The sequence below is a fragment of the Mizuhopecten yessoensis genome, unplaced genomic scaffold, assembly GCF_002113885.1.
Source record: "Mizuhopecten yessoensis strain PY_sf001 unplaced genomic scaffold, ASM211388v2 scaffold10409, whole genome shotgun sequence".
NCBI classification, from domain to species: Eukaryota; Metazoa; Mollusca; class Bivalvia; order Pectinida; family Pectinidae; genus Mizuhopecten; species Mizuhopecten yessoensis.
This window is the reverse complement of record NW_018408532.1, coordinates 154503-172453: the sequence shown is the minus strand read 5'-3', so window position 1 is coordinate 172453 and position 17951 is coordinate 154503. Positions and strand designations below refer to the sequence as shown.

The following is a 17951-nucleotide window of genomic DNA, read 5'->3' as shown; positions in this document are numbered from 1 at the left end:
GCCAAATAGTATACTCAGAGGATGGCAATGGGAAGGTAAGGCTTTAGTGGCCATTAGGGCAAAATATTATACTCAGAGGAAGGCAATGGAAAGGTAAGGATTTGGTGGCCATTAGGGCCAAATAGTATACTAAGAGGAAGGCAATGGAAAGGTAAGGCTTTGGTGTCCATTAGGGCCAAATAGTATACTCAGAGGAAGGGAATGGAAAAGTAAGGCTTTAGTGGCCATTATGGCCAAATAGTATACTCAGAGGAAGGCAAGGGAAAGGTAAGGCTTTAGTGGCCATTAGGGCCTAATAGTATACTCAGAGGAAGGCAATGGAAAAGTAAGGCTTTAGTGGCCATTAGGACCAAATAGTAAACTCAGAGGAAGGCAATGGAAAGGTAAGGATTTGGTGGCCATTAGGGCCAAATAGTATACTCAGAGGAAGGCAATGAAAAAGTAAGGCTTTAGTGGCCATTAGGACCAAATAGTAAACTCAGAGGAAGGCAATGGAAAGGTAAGGATTTGGTGGCCATTAGGGCCAAATAGTATACTCAGAGGAAGGAAATGGAAAGGTAAGGCTTTAGTGGCCATTAGGGCAAAATAGTATACTCAGAGGAAGGCAATGAAAAAGTAAGGCTTTAGTGGCCATTAGGACCAAATAGTAAACTCAGAGGAAGGCAATGGAAAGGTAAGGATTTGGTGGCCATTAGGGCCAAATAGTATACTAAGAGGAAGGCAATGGAAAAGGAAGGCTTTAGTGGCCATTAGGGCCAAACATTATACTCAGAGGAAGGCAATGGAAAGGGAAGGCTTTAGTGGCCATTAGGGCCAAACATTATACTCAGAGGAAGGCAATGGAAAGGGAAGGCTTTAGTGGCCATTAGGGCCAAATCGTATACTCAGAGGATGGCAATGGAAAGTTAAGGCTTTAGTGGCCATTAGGGCCAATTATTATACTCAGAGGAAGGCAATGGAAAGGGAAGGCTTTAGTGGCCATTAGGGCCAAACATTATACTCAGAGGAAGGCAATGGAAAGGTAAGGCTTTGGTGTCCATTAGGGCCAAATAGTATACTCAGAGGATGGCAATGGAAAAGTAAGGCTTTAGGGGCCATTATGGCCAAATAGTATACTCAGAGGAAGGCAACGGAAAAGTAAGGCTTTGGTGGCCATTAGGGCCAAATAGTATACTAAGAGGAAGGCAATGGAAAAGTAAGGCTTTGGTGGCCATTAGGGCCAAATAGTATACTCAGAGGAAGGCAATGGAAAGGTAAGGCTTTAGTGGCAGCAGACAGAACATATGAAGAGTCAGGGGAGTACTTGCATAGCTGTAAATAAAAACAGGAACTATGATTGACAGCTTAGTGTAACGATTAGAAGGGGAAGGGGAAAGGGTAGAAGGCGTGTGGCACTACAAAAGGACTGTGAACATGTGTTTTTGTGACTAAATCACAAATGATCAAGGTAACATGCCAGCCTGTTGTATGGTGATCTCTCCCAGTACTGCACTAACCCCACCACATGTTGTGCTGAGGATTCCTACACAAGGTACACATGCCAAGAACTTTAAGAAAATGATGTGCCAGCGAGTGAGCAAGATTAGTCTTGCTTCCTTAACACTGTGTTCTTGCTCCCTTCCTTTCATAGTTTTGCTTCTTTGCTTTCTTTTTTTGGCTCTCTGTCCATTGCATTGTGATCCTCTCACTCCATCACATTAAAAGGTTGAGGGAGCAAGAATTGATATTTTGGCTATAACCGACCACTATACAAGGCATTCTGCAGCCCAACAGCATTAATATAAACTCACCTTCCCTATTGATCTGGAAGATTTTTACATTTTCAAAATAAGTTTTCATAGCATATATCATTAAGGCATATTATGTGATATAAATTTCAGTACACTACAGGGATGTATACACAGTAAATCTCAAATCCAAGTCCATAAGGTCTAGAGCTTTTAGAACTATTTTTAACTTTTGGGTGCAGGTAGATGCAAAACTGGCCTGGGAATGGGTTGAACCTTTGTCTGACTGGAAAACAGGGTCATACAGATTCCTGATCCACTGCCCCAAACTGTAGTTGAGTGTTGGAAGCATGACTAAAGCTTCCATATGATAAATCATTTCAAGAAATCCATACCTTGCGGGACTTTTAGGAGAAATAATAGACATGAAATAAACAAATTATAAATCAACAACAGTGTTCTGAGTGCAAAAATTCAATGGGGCTAGACTGGGATTCGAACCCTGGACCTCAGATTGTTATACCATTGCTCTAACTGACTGAGCTACCTGGTCAACGAAAGTGGACTGGCCAAACTGTGCTACAGTTATATCCAAACGGAAGTTTGGGGTGTTACTGTATATATGCAAATTCACAGTGCAGTGGGACAGGGATCCTTAAAATAGAATCATATTGAAATACTTAAGAGACACCTAGATAGATTGATGACTGGGCTTGAAGCAAGTTTCTCTTAGCTCCATCAATCAGGAGAACTGCTGAATCAATCAGCCTAGATCTAATTACTAGGTGAGACACTGTAAAAATAGATTTTTATAATGATCTGTTCTAATTGGAATGTTTTTTTACTGTTTTGGACTAAAATGTATTACATATGTATTAGGTGAGGAATTGATTTCAACCATAATTGATTGCAATGGGTCATAGTGTAGTATATGTTAAAAACAAAGGAGAAGTCGGTTATATTGGCTTAAATACTTTCAGCAGATATACAGGACAATCAAGTGTAGTCACATCTCTTGTCTCTAGGGAAATCTTCTGAAATAGTTATATTTGATTTTCATTACAGACTGTGCTGTCAATCGAGACAAAAGGGTTTGATCACCATGACAAACATGCAGAGGTTTTCTCAAAGAAAGCAAAATATGTAAGTATTTCAGAACAGTTCAGTTTATCTAATTCAATGAATCATAGAAATTTTGCAACAATAGTTCTGAGAAAAAAAAGCTCTTATACTGCAAATGAAAGAAAATATTGAAATACAAAACAGTGGAAGTCTGTTGTTGCTGGTGTCTAAATCAACTTGAACTGAATTTGAAATTAATATCTAAAGTGTAGTTGGGTAATTTGTATTCAGTGTCAAATCAGTTAACTCATTCACCCCTGAAATTTCATTATGAACTATTCCAACCTTTTAACTGGAAGAATTCAAGTGTGTGTTCAGGGGTGAATGAGTTAAGACAGTGAATGGTTGGATGCTTCTATTTCAGTTACGGCCCTATGACAAGGAGATCTATTCCTACAAAGACAAGCTGTATGAGTTTGATATATCTTTTGCACCAAGGTAGGTGATCACACTTCATTTAGATATATATACCTCTCTTGTAAGTTTTATGCTCCTGTTTGGTAACTAGTTATTGTCTACATGGAATTTTTCACCCAGTGAAATATTTGGACTTTGTTAGTAAAATTCATGCTTGTCCAGTGTGCTAATATTTGCTGCATTGTTGAATTCAACCCAATTTTGAGTGAGAAAAAAACAAAAACATTAACAATAAAAGACACATTTTCAAAGAGAACGGTTACAATTCAGGTACTGCAAAGGTATGTGATCTATAAGATGCTTTTGTACTCTGCAGCAGAATTCGAAAAGTGTATGTTTATGTACGTGTTTTATTGTTAGAGGCACAGTAGGCTAGTTGTAGGATGCTGGGCTCGTGATCGAAGGGTTGCGGCTTCAAGTCAAGGCACCGCATTGTGTTGTATCTTTGAGCGAGATACTTAACTCCACTTGTTCCAGTCTAATCAGCTGTAAATGAGTATGTGGTTAGGCAGTGCTAGAATTGTTGAATGCTAGCTGTGAGCGCCGAAATGGCAGCACCGGCTGTATGCCCCCCAGGGAGTTGAAACGATATTGCCTGGTTGCAAAGGCCCTATAACCACAGATAATAATTTGTGAACCGCTTTGAGACGACCTCCGAACTAGGTTGCGATAAAGCTGTATATAAGAACCTCAAATTATTATTATTATTATTTATTGTATTTTTTTTTCTGCCTCATAATAGCTACCCATTCTCAGAAGACATCACAGATGGTTTGTCCTACATGAAGACGAGATGTCCATCGTGGTGCGACCGCATCCTCATGTCTAGTAGTGCCAAAAACATAGTCGTAAACGTGAGTGTGGCAGTGTGGTTAAAGTGGTGGTAGACAGGTTTGGTAAAGGTGATCTGATGTCAGCGTTTTGTTACAGTATACAGATACTGAAACATCCATACATGGTCACATACTTCATCAGCTTAAATGGAAACATGTATGAAGATTAATGTGAAACATTGCTCACGAGGTCTTGTTATTTTTACTCCCCTTTGAAATGAAGGGACATTCTATTTTAGTATTGTTTTGATTCTTTCGATTCTTATGAAATTCTGTCTGAATATTGATTCTTAAACCATTTTCTTAATGAAATTCAACATGTACGTTCATTACCCACAGAAGGGGCATAGTGTGTCTTTATTAGGCCTCTGCAACCCTTACCTGATGATTGAAAGTAGAAGGTCCTTAATATCGAATAAAAAAGATTGTTGAAGCGATAATATTCCAACCCTCAGTAAGTGTACAGTTTATTGTAGTTTTGTCACTGTGACCTATCTGCCCTTACAAATATTTTCCTTCACTTTCAAAATGTAAACTCTTCATTCTCGTTGTGTAGTTTCAAAGTTGTGACTTTCTGACATAGTACTGATGATACCATTATGAGAGTTCTGACAAGGGACATAAACATGTTAGATTTGTTGGGCTCCAGAGATGCTGAACAAAAATAAATAACGGCTGTATTGAATCGTTTTGTTACAGGAAGACAAGTACCAGCCCCGATATGACATCATTGGAAAGGAAATCTGTATGGGGGATCACAAGGTAAGGTCAAGGTCAAAGGTCAAGGTCACTTAGTAGTGTTTGAAGTTTGTATAATATTACACTTAAGTATATATTTTAAGTTAAGTTTTAGGTTAATTTACCTTTAAAACTATTTTATGTTTGATTGTTCACATGATCAAACTTTGTATCTGTTATGCTAAATGTAAAGAAAGTATAATTTTATTGATGATGAATGTCCTCTTATAACAAAAAACTTTCATCTGGCCTGGTTATGAACACTTCTGACATGGTTATCACTAGAATATTTCTTAATTATTTATAAACTCTTAACAGTATTCTTTTCAAGTTTTCAAACTTTTCGTTGCTTAAGAAACTGCATGGCATAATTTAAGATGTTTAAAAAGTAATTACAAACTATGACTTCTATATCAAAGTTTTCTTATCTCATTGACAAAGAACAATTACTTCTGTTTGACGTTTGAAATTCCATAGTTTGATTTATTCTATGCAAAATTATTATGATTTAAGACAAGATGTAGAGAATTTGGTTATTTAAAAGGACAAAAAGTATTAGACATGCAGTAACATTATGTAATGTTGTATCATCAAAGAGACTTTAAAAAATATACAAAATGGTTAATATTGAAAAAAAGTTTTTGTTTAAAATCCATAACTTTTTTACTTTTTCCCCGATGAAAAGAAACAGGCTGCTGTTAAAATGACCAGTAAAACTGTTCCTATAGATTGGGTTGTTTGTGAATAATGTAAGTTTTGTTTGTCTGTCCACAGCCAGTTTACCTGTATCTACACATCAAGAGAAGCCAAGGTAATGGCCTGCCAGTGTCTGACGTTACACCAACCCACAGACAACTCATAAAGTCCCTCTCCATCAACGGAGAGGTGGTCCAAGTTGACCATTTAGAGGACATTAACATTCATGACTTTGCTACATTTGAAAAAGAGCAGCATCTTTTACCAGAATTCAAAAATAGTATCCGTCAAAAGCGTTACTCTGCCCCTGAACAAAGGTCAAAGGATAAGTTAAAGTTATTCCAGCAGATGGGCAGGAAACCCTCATTCCAGGAAATAGCTAAAACCGTCCAGGCTGTTGAAAAAGTATTGATCCGTTGGCCTCGTAGGTCAAGAAATCGTCATCATAGTTCATCCTCAGAGGATGATTTAGATGAGAATGTTTCATGCAGCGACAAGAAAAAGGGAAAAGTGGATGCGGGCGATATCACTATAGAGTTAGGAGAGTCGTCTTCAGCGGGTATCGGGGATATCGGCACAGACAAATCGTCCATCCATACCACAACATCAGATATAACCAATACTGATGATTCAAACCCTGTCACACCAGCAAAACAACCATACACTGACGCTGGAAGTCCTGCAGACCCGTCAAATACCGTACCGGGGGACGGGTCTGCACTGACCTCTGATAAATCACTGCATGATCAAACTGTGTTGTCCTCTGTTGTGAAAACGCATGCGCATGAGGCTGATGAGTGTGGCCTAGTTATTGATGGCCACGCCCCTCATCCCACTGCCCTGGGATCGGCAACGCTCCTGTTGAACAAGAAGGGGTCTCCCAGGAACCAACCTCCCCACTCCTCCTCCTCGACTGACCAAAGGTGCTCTTGCTGCGTCATCTTGTGATTGTGGAGTATTCAGTAGCTTTGTGTTCAGTGTTGTGAGTTTTAGACTTACCCATCCAATCCATGCCCCAGTTTCATGATCGGCGTCCAATTTGTTGGCATCCATTACTTTAAAAACTCCTTTTTTGTTGTTGACATTTATGAAATCAGAAATATCAAACTGCAGTCTGAAACACAATCTGAAAAGTTGTATGGTATATCTTGCAGAAGGCGTCATTAAGATATGAAATATTGAAAAGAAATTTGATGAAAAAGCTTAACCAGATTTAAAGTATCAATAACAATATACTGATAACCAGAAAATGCACTGCTAGGGATCATTTGTTTTCTGTATATCTGGTCAAAAAGTCCATCTGAGTTACGGAGCTCCTCAGATATGAAGCCGATCGTGAAACGGGCCATTACCTTTAAACACAACTCAATATTTACTTGGTCAATGTATGGGATGGAACTGCATGGCTGGAAGGAAGCAAAAATAAATAGCATGGTTAACCAGAATCATAATTGCTCCCTGAATTTTTAACATGGGGTAATATAACAAATTTGAAATAATATAAATTCTGCCCATACTTTGATTTGAACCTTTTATTGTATGACTTCCTGAAGATTTGATAAGACAATCATTAATACGTAGGGGAAAGACTGTTTCCTTTGTTTGTTCTTGCACAAAAAGAATTATTTGTTGGAGTAGAAAAGCTAGGAAATCAATACATTGTTGAGTTGTGTTTAAAGTAATTCACACCATTGAAAGTAGAAATCGCTCTTGAAAAACAAAACTTGTGTACAGTGAAACCTGAGGTACTGACTTCTGATCTGAAGGAAATCCTATAACATCTAGGATGGTTTCATGGTTCTATCAGCTTCGTTCTTTGACCCCAGACTTTACCAACACACTTTTTATCCAACCAAATCAAAATAATTCCTTCCCTCTTGATGTCAGTCAAGACATTTACTGACACACTGTCTTATCTGACCAAATGATCCATTCCAATTGATGTCAGTAAAGACAGGTTTACTGACACTGTCTAATCGGACCAAATGATTCAGCCCTTCTTTATGTCAGTAAGACCAGTCTACTGATACACTGTCCTATCTGACCAAATTATCCAGTCCTTGATGTCAGTAAAGACAGGTTTCATAGTACTTTGTGACATGTTTTCGGCAAAATGAACATTTCTGCTTTGAATGTTATCATTTTCATGGTTGTGGTGTTGTCTGATTTTTAATATGCTCATGTTTTTAATTTGTATTGGTGTTATGTTTTTTGTAACTTTCACTTCAGAAATCATGAAGGTTTTGGTAATGAGTATATCTGTAATTATCAGTGGCCATTTTGTGATGTCATATTTCAGACACCTTAAATTGGTAATGTTTCCAAAGCCCTTCCCTGTGAATGTGATCCCAGAAATGGCAAAAGAATTTGAATGATTCAGAAATATTGGGATTGTCAGACACAGTTACCATACCTTCTGTTTCTGGGTGAACTTTAACCTTAATTAAAATGTTGGCTTTAGTTATAACATTTTTATTACTAGATGTTCATTAACATCCCTGTTAAATGTGAAGTGGAATGATTTGGGTGTCGATAAATCCATTTCATTCCACTATGTTCAGATTTCAGTTCTTCCTCTGCGAGATAACTCGGTGAGTGATAAGAGAATGTTTACTGTGAGCAGAAACTTGATTCATGAAAATATGTTCAATCTGACTTGTTTTCTAATTTGTAGCATGTAAATTCAGAGACGGGACAGGACATGTTATATCATCAGCTGGTAGCTCATCAGCATTCAGAGCTGTCAGAAATAACATGTTCTCTCCCGGCTCAGTTCTGCAACAGAAAAACTTGCCTGTCAAAACTGTTTTAGTTTAAAATTTTATCTTTATTTTGTTATTTTGTTTTGTTGATTTTAATAGCTTGTACTAGTTGTAGTTTACTTGTTATTGTAGCTTTGAATTTTCAGTTTTCATCATTTGCATGAGTGGTATGTTATGTTACATACTGTGAGCAGTATCGTAACGAAAGCCATGGTCTTCCTGTGTACTACAATATGATTGACTACATTTATAGGTCTCCAGTCTGCCAGCTGGTCAGAACTTATGCTAATACTGTAGATAGTATCTTAGATGGCACAAGTCTTCCACAAAGAGGTAGTGGTTTGGGTTTCTGCTGTGAAACGCTGCTGTCTGTCCTGTATTGGATGTTGAGGGGCTTCCTGATAAACATAAAATAGATATAAACAATAGAAATATCCAAACTTTATAAACCACGTCTCCTCATATGCAGCTGTTTTAGACATAATAAGAATTGTTGAAAATAAACAGTTTTAGAGACTATTCTCTTTAAAATTAATCATCGGTTCTTGTAAACATTTTAAAGCTTCACCATATACCAAAGGGAGATAACTATAATCTGTAAGAACAACATTTTATGGAAATTGCTTTTTAATTTTTAAAGACTGAATAGCAGAAAATATTTTGAAGAATTAGCTTTCAAAATATTCCATTTACTGTAAAATTTCTCTCCATTTAGAAATACTGGTACATGTAGAGAATGAATGCTGTTTATAATGTCTGTACTCTAAATTTAGAATTACTGTACCATAATGACTGTAATGTATCAACTATTTAAGTTGAGGTGGAATGCTTCTCTTGACAGGAGTAGCCTATGAAATCTTAATTAAATCATATCGATGCCTACAAGAGACATTTGTGACTAGATACTTATAATGCTGGATATCGTCGGTTGTTTGTCTGTTTGACTGTAGATATTTCAGGTGAAGACTTCAGGTGAAATCCTACGGAAAGGCAGAAATAAGTAAAACACATTGGCTTTAGTTTTGTATAATCATAGAATCATATATCCTGTCACATAGCAATGTACTCTGAATATCTGTTCTCTGTGCTCTTGTTTGTGATTGCTTCATGTTAATATTATAGAGTTTAACCCGAGTAAGCAAAGAATATAGGAATATGTTCTGTTAAGGGCTTTATTCATTAAAACATTGATAGAATATGGCTATAACTGACAAGATTTAATCTTAAAACAAAACAACAATGTCAATATTCTAAAATGTCTGAATAGCAACAAAGAAATCTAACAGGCATACACAGTCTATGATAATCTAATGGGATACAATGTACTTTACGAAAAACAGAGAAAAAAATTACTAGAAAATGTTCAGATTTCTTTAATATATAATTTGTAAGGGGGCGGTGGACACCTTATACATGTACATAAATGTAAATCTGCTCATTCTTCTAACAAAATATTAGCCTGGATTTGAATTTGTGAAAAGAAAGCGACTGCTATGTTCTTCATTGATATATGTCGGGAGTACAAATTCAATCTCATTTCTTTATGAGCCAATACAAATCAAATATCTAGTGAAATAAATGGATTAACAATACACAGCTTGTCACCATATATCAGCCTGGTGGTGGTGGATTAAGCTCATTAATGCACTTTGAAGTGGAACCTTATCATATTAACTGTTAATATTGTTATTATTCTTTTTGGTAATTCATATTCTTACAATTATTTTTTGAAAGCACAGTGGGGAAGATAGTTATTAGCTCACCTCGCCCAAAGGACCAAGTGAGCTTATGCCGTAGTGCAGCGTCCGGCGTCAATATTTTACTTTAAACAACTTCTTCTCAATAACCAAAAGGCCTAGGTTGATGATATTTGGCCAGTAGCATTCTGGGATGAAGGGCTACAAATGAATGACCTTTACAAACTTTCAATGTATCATGCTGGGATGAAGGGCTACCATGTTTGTTCAAATGAATGACCTTGACCCACTTTCAAGGTCACAGGGGTCAAATGTTGTAAAATCTTCAAACTACTTCTGCTCAATAACCAAAAGGCCCAGGGTACTGAAATTGGGCCGGAAGCATTCTGGGATGAATGACTACCAAGTTTGTTCAAATGAATGACCTTGACCCACTTTCAACCTAATGTCCTTGTTCAACATTCAATGTCAGAGGCGTCATATGTTTAGATCTTTTAATAGGTTCTTACGAATCAAACACTGATATTCTGCCTGTTGCTGTATTTTAGTCCACTTTTAAGATTGCAAGTGTGAAATTAATACCAGGTGAGCGTTGCAGGCCCATTGACTTAAAGTATTCTGCACAGTTCTCCAAACAGAGTTTATTCTTTAGAGCTGCCATTGCGCTAAGACTTAGTTTTCATTAAGGAGGAGAGAATGTCTGGATAACAATATTTTAAATGTCTTAATTAATTATGGAGGCTTTTTTTTTACTTTGAGAAATCAAGGCCATGATTTTTTTTAATTAAGTTTTTGGAAGGACTTTGTTTAATATTTATTCAGATGAGTTTTTTTTTTGTAGATTTGTATATGTTCAATCATGAAAAAACGAGATTCCAAACCTGTAACAAAATATGGCACTGGTCCACAGAGTGAATGTGAATGTTTGGTCTTTATATTGGAATACATGAATATAGGCACTTCTGATTGGATACTGTAGTATACGTTGCATTGCGGTCACTGGGGTTGTAGGTCACTAGTAGCTGGGGTTAGAGGACACTACGTGGTCACTGGGATTAGCGTTCAAGATATAGTTACTGGGGCTAAATATAAAGGGTCTTTACTTTACTTATCATTACTGGAACATCTATGCATGTATGCCTAGTTGTGTTTTTGTAGAAAATCATTTTCCTTGATTCTTACATTGGTTGTTGTCTGCGTTATAACCTCTGTGTTGGAATGGTGTTGGTGTTGTGGATATTGTAATGTGATATAAATGTTGTTATTATGATGTGCATGTAATACCTCCTGGAATGATCTGAACAAAAGCTTGTTAGCTGAAGTCAAGTCTTTGTGAATTCATTGAAATTAAAAAAAGCCTTTGCTTAGCTTCCAAAATAATGAAAAAGGAAACAAGCATTTTGCTGAAGAAACTTTTGAATACTTTAAAATCCAAAAAGGAACCAATTTCATCTTTTATCTGTGCATTTCATTGGTTTACTAAGTACGAATATATATCTCAAATTATGCTTTTTCAAACCATTACTAATGACCATTTTGATAATTCAGCACAAGAAAATAATACAAACACCTGGTGTAGCTTCATCCACACTTGTAATTATAAATCCTATAGACTGTTGAAACTTATTTGTCAGATAAGAACCTCTGAAATGTGACCAGGAGGTATTAACTGCATGTTTTGGGTGTGGTATTCCGTCTCTGCGTATTGCAGAGTTATCTTCTCTTGTGAGCAGGTATTGATTGTGACGCCATATGTTTGTGAGAGTAACGTCATCAATGTTTGAGAAAACGACGTAATTTTCTCACACAAACCAATGACGTAACAATTTTAAAATACCTGCTCACAAGAGAAGATAACTCTGCAATACGCAAAGACGGAATAGGTAGACACTAACACACACTTTTGAAAAACAAATATAAGGGAGATAACCAAAACTGAAAACTAGATCAACAATATGTATTAAAAGTGAAATTGTTCACATTCACAAAAACTAAAGATAGGTATGAGATGGCTTGTTTTAACCATGCCCATAGAATAAAAATTATAGGTAGAGTTATCTACCCTGACGATAAAAAAAATACAGCAACACACCTCTTCGACCAAAACACTTCAATCTCTAAAGATGTAACATTCTGCTGTCTAATTTCATGATTTTTTAAGCTGTTTAAAAAATATTTATCTATATTATGCTGTTTACCTGAAAAAACGGTGGTGATGGAACGAATGGAAATGTGTTGATTTGGCTTTAATATGGTGAAATGTTTGACTTGCTGAGGTAAGTGATGTGATATAATTGTACATAAATGTTTTAAAATGAGTTTTTTTTTTGCCAATATTAAACTAAAAACCTGAAAACCTATTCCTTGAATTCAGGGGCAATTGCCCGAGATATAATGTGAGCTCTCTAAAACGGCATATAGTTACAAAAAGGAGATAAAGAATGATTAAAAATAAAAATAAAAAGATCTAAAGAAAGAAAAAAGAGGAAAAAACAGCTTATAAAGTGTTGAAATTGCTACTATTTTAAGAGACTTAAGTGTTCAGTCTACACAACTTTAGAACATGAACAGGAAAGGTATAATACCCCTACCCTAGCCTGTCAGTCAACACAACAATAACATGATATATAAACCATGTCAGAGATGGTAACACTAAGTATATACATTATAGCCCCGTTATACTAGCTCCAGGCGTTTTGTGTCCAGCTACAATATTATAAAGGGGATTAGGTGGCATACGGAGGAGGCAGTCGTTTAGTAAATGGGAAAGGTATCCATGAAATTTGTTGTCGGTAAGCAAGGTGGCACATCAAATATTTCTGTTTTACTGTAGTAGCAGGGTTGGGTATCGTCCATGTAGTACAATTGAAATGGTGACAGGAGTGGGTATTATATAGTACAATGTGTGAGAGAGTACCTTATAATGCCAGTAGATGTGGGACCATGTTGTGCCTGTAACGGCGGTACCATATGATGCCAAACCATTTAATGCTGGCAGGATTGATAACCATTTGATGCTGGCAGGACTTGTACAATAGTATAACGGCAGTTGTGGTACCATTAAGTGCCAGTCAATTGGTACAATAACCGTGTATGAATTTCTTTGAAAATCTTAACATGATTCCAAAGTATGATGTCCACGAACTGGAGTTTTCTCCCTTTAGCTTGCTCAGATAGCCACATGACTTCTATTATATAGATACAGAAGTACATTCATGTTGAACCAACATTCTGCCATATAATGGTTGGCCTGGGAGATGAAAAACAGGGCAATCATGGTAGAAGGTGATGCTTAATTTAATGGATTTTATGATCTAGTGCTATTGCTTAGGGACTATCCCAAAAGCACTAAAATATATCTTTTTATCAGTAAGTAGATTATTTGAGAGTTTGTGTACTGAAATCTACACAACTTTACTTCCTTGTTTAAAATTCATAAGGATATTTTTTCTGCTTATTTTGTGAATATATTACAAACCACAAATTGATGTATGGTACCTTGTGGTCTTTATTTAATCGCTACATGGCTTAAATTATATTTATATTCTGGGGAAACTGGTAACAACAGAGAAGCTTAACTTCATCAAAGTAAGTATAAGGGTAAGTTGATGACTTGGACCTAATTATCAGATTGTACCTTAATCTTTAGTGCTTTAACACTTTGATTTCAGACAATATAATTTGTGATTGTGATAGTCTTTGGTTCTGTTTTGATTGATACCGTTTTCTTTGCAGCTCCCACAGTGTCGGCACCTGAGCTGTTACAGCTGCCCACAGCCACCGAGGTGATAGTACCCAGCACACAGGTGAAGATTTCCCACGTGGACACTACTAAGTATATCCACATCCGGCGGCAAAATGGCAACTCAACCCGCGTCTTCCGAGAAACGTCAGTCTGACACCAGTTGTCTCCCCTGGACCTTGTAATATGTAGACACTGGTAGACAGGACGTTCTGCTACATATCCAACAGAAATTTTGGCATTCATATTGTTTTTTCCCCTTTTTTATTTAATACAATGTTACATTTTTGTTAAATGCATGAAATGGTCTATTTAATACATAGAGAATTATGAAATATTTACTGTGCAAACAACAGTTGAAGAGTATGCTAATTAGCAATTTTTAAATTTTGAAGTGTGAATTTTTACAGGTAATACATTTTTAAAGTATTTCTGAATATTGGCTATGGAGTTATTTAGCAGAACATCCTCCAATTCCTTCTTTTTTGCTCACTGTGAATGGTGATATACGACCAACTCTGCATGCTTACTACTGTGCGGCATACACACTTTTAGTGTAATTATACCACCTCAAGTAGAAATCTCACTATTAGCCAGTATAACACAAAGATAAATGAGCAGAAATCAGCTACATTCAAAATGAACCCCCCACTGTTATGATTAAAATATGATGATATTTTTGCAGCTGATTTCATTAAGAACTTCTGCATACTCTATACTGTAGCTCCCTGGTGAAGTGAAGACACCACATTTGAATTTTGAATTGTTAACACACTTTGGATTAAACTGAATCATACATTTCTAGTGAATAGTAATTAAAGAATTCTTTTATTTTTAGTTTCCATTTGATCAAATGTCTTTGATATGTGTAGGAATAACCCTTCTGATAAATGGAAGTTGGTTAGAAAATGTGTATTGACATACCTAATTTATGTAAATTAATATAATTTGAAAAAGTGTTCACCTAGTGCTGAAAAACTCCAGAAGTACTTACTAACTGTGATTTATAGATAAAGCCCACACACACAACCCAAGGACTAGTGGGACCTCTGTGTGCTGCATACCGAATGCACTACACCGACAATAATTTTCGATACAAAAATACTTCACTCGTTTTACTTTGGTTTATATTAGATTGATTGTTGAGATAATAAAGTTTTCTTTAAATTGTTGAAACAAATAATAGCCCGAGTAAACAAACACCTGTCCGGTAGTGGATCTCACACCTAGTGTTAGCTTTACTGTTTTGGAACTTACAGCAGGCGATGCTGCGAAGGCAGTTTTAGGACAATGGTCAGAGATCTATAAAACTTTGTGTCTCTATGACAGTTAACCAGATATCTCATTTGTCTGCACAGAATATGCAGAGCAGGCATTTTGCATTCCCATCTTCAAATCTCTACCTAATGCATGTTGGGCACCAAGTAACGAGCAGAGGAGACACCATTTCCCGTGAAAGATTGGAGATGGTGTCCTTTCTATCACCGGGTTACTGTCTAATAAGGTCCTCCACTTGGAGGAGATATTAGACCGATACTGGTTATTATATTTCACCTATATTTCAATGTGCAGAAAAATGTTTTTCGTGCTATATCATAGTGGTATTATAAGGGTCTTTACCTAGAGGTACAGGTGGGAACGTTTTCTTTGAATGTTATTCTATCAAACTAAAACAAGCCATGAAAATGTGTGCACTATTCTGTTTCTATCCCACACGTTCTGTGACATCTGAGCCGGTATCAGTTTGGGCATACTGTTAAAGAAGAAACATCTTTCATTGTTTAGTTGTTTATCATAGGAGAAACAACCCTTACGATTATGAAATCCAATTTGTTGTGCTTTATTTAACAAATGGTTTTGTTCTGTTGTGAAATGCACATTGCTGGAAAATTTGGTTCATATTGAAATTTTTAGAAGCCAAATTTCACCTTTCTGCATATTAGTCATTTTGAAAAACAAAAAAGTTAACTTATATGAGTTAATCATTAAGAATAATTACTAAAAAGGTCAAATAATGAATTAAAATGAAATCATGAATATTTGAGGATTAGAAATGTAATTTCTTGCACCTCATCAAATTTACAGGGTTTTTTGTTAGGTTTGCCAGAATATGTGTGTGTTGCTGTGACGGAAGGAGAAAAACCACATTTAATTAGTTACTGTGAATATGTTTCCAAAGTTTGTTGGGTGTGATTATGCTGAACACAAGAGGATTAAGCAATAGAATGTAGTAACCTTTAATATATCTATCTATAAATACTCTCTTTTACTTCTCTTGGACTTAGTTTTTGGGTGATTACTCAATTGGAATAGAATTTCACAATTCAACTTGTCATTGTATTCCCCTTGTTGAGTCTTCTAAGGAAACAAACATGCATATACAATTACATGCTAAGACTTCTAGCCTGTGTTAAGATTTTGAAAATACTGGACTAGCCTGACTTACATTTTTGTAGAAAATATTGCAAATTTTCACCAGTCCTGTCATAAACTCTACTAGCCACAGGCATTGGGCTGGTGAATTTGTACACCTGTGAACTCGGTTAAATATATTGCATTTGGGACTAGTCTTCTGTCTATGAATAATGCAAATATCTGCAAAGCATACACAATGTATTTACAAAGTTATATTTTGATGAATTTTGCTTAATAGTTGCAGACGGAAGAAAACAAAATGAAATGGATATATATTGGAGTATCTGGAACATTTGTTGATACATTTTGTAGTAAGATAATATATGGACCAGATGGCTTGTGAAATTCTATAGAATATTAGTATTCATTTAGTAATTGTCAAAGAGGATGTCCAAGAGAAACATTGAATATACAGTAGGTAGTTTTAGTGAGTGTGTATATTAAATTGTGTATGTTAACATTAGTGTATAACAGTAGCTGTTCTAGGAATTGTAACTACTGGAGTTTCTGCTCAAACAAGAGTTGTCTCCCATGACATATTTCCATTCATTCGTTTCTGAGGGGTAACAGGGTTAATGGTATCTATTACCAGGGACAGTATATTATACGTCCCTGCTATTACCTAGCTAAACAGGAAAAAGAATTGGGTGTCATTTTCTAGAGTAAAAAAATCATATTGGTTTTGATTGACTGTATTTTTTGTGTGAAAATATTTTTCATGAGAAAGTAAATTCATCATTTATCATTGTTACTTGTTTGAATCTTGCTGGGGGGCAGTTTGTTATGCTACTTGTTATTGGTGGTATTTTAAAGTGAGAAGTAATTTTCTTTCTTCTGCTTGTATTTTGTATTTTGAAATAATTCTGAACGGACATATGTGAAATATGTGTATATTCAAATATTACAATATAAGCTGTGTCTGATTTTCTTTAAAAGAAAGAAGTGTTTACTGTTGAAAAGATGGAGAATTGTTTCTAAAAATAAAGATAAACCTTATTGATTTTACAACAATTATGAAACAAGATAAATCAACATGTATTTAACACTCTTGTTGGCCTGGATGTTAACGCATGGGAGGAAACCGGAGTTCCTAGTGAAAACCCACGTGGTCAAACAGATACCTGTTCAGGTCAGATAACGAAATCGAACCCTGGTCACCTTGGTGAAAGGCCGGTGTGTTACCCACTGCACCACCCGACCACTGTTCCTATTTTAACTCTATGCTAAATTCTCTATCAAGCTATGTATGATACCATAGTACGTAATGCTATTGTATTGTTGCTGTCTATTGTAAAATGGTGTTATTTTAAGGACTGAGTAATTGGTAGGTCTGTAAACCTATATCTATATAAGAGGAATATATATCTATTTCAGAAACCTATACATATCTCAAAAGTAGTGCTCCATCATGTTTCTTTTATTTCTAAAACAAAATGTGCTTGCCCACAGTGCCTCTAACTAGTTGATACAAGCCAAACAGCCTGTTAATGGAACATTGTAAAGAGTTCTCCTCGGTTTAAGCAATGCTTACCCTATTTGGGAATTTTAAAATGAGGAAAAAAATAGTGCTTCATATCAACATGTGGCTGAGCCCTGTATAAAAAACAACAACAACAACAACTGAAAACCATCAAATCAACTGCAAATATACACAGAATTAAAAATAAATTGCAGAATGCTAACAACTATAATTTAGAAATGTCGAATTGCTGATACTGCTGTACATGAGGGTGGCTTACCTCTATTCTATACTTGTAAACCAGTCTGAAAACCATCATATTCTCTTATCATTATGATCAGGA

General features: G+C 35.9%; 1 protein-coding gene across 3 annotated transcripts in view; it reads left to right on the top strand.

The window, feature by feature from the left end:
• LOC110460473 (type I inositol 1,4,5-trisphosphate 5-phosphatase-like) overlaps nt 1-17509 on the top strand; it is a 78591-nt gene extending 61082 nt beyond the window's left edge. Inside the window, exons 13-18 of one of the 3 annotated variants that reach the window (XM_021513407.1) lie at nt 2793-2870; nt 3214-3287; nt 4009-4120; nt 4799-4861; nt 5612-5648; nt 13728-17509. In XM_021513407.1, coding sequence (XP_021369082.1) covers nt 2793-2870; nt 3214-3287; nt 4009-4120; nt 4799-4861; nt 5612-5648; nt 13728-13891 — 528 coding nt within the window. In that variant the 3' untranslated portion in view covers nt 13892-17509. Of the gene's footprint in view, nt 1-2792; nt 2871-3213; nt 3288-4008; nt 4121-4798; nt 4862-5611; nt 6516-13727 lie in introns of all 3 variants that reach the window. The other 2 variants (XM_021513406.1, XM_021513405.1) reach the window with 2 other exon arrangements.
• Nucleotides 17510-17951: the final 442 nt, after the last annotated feature.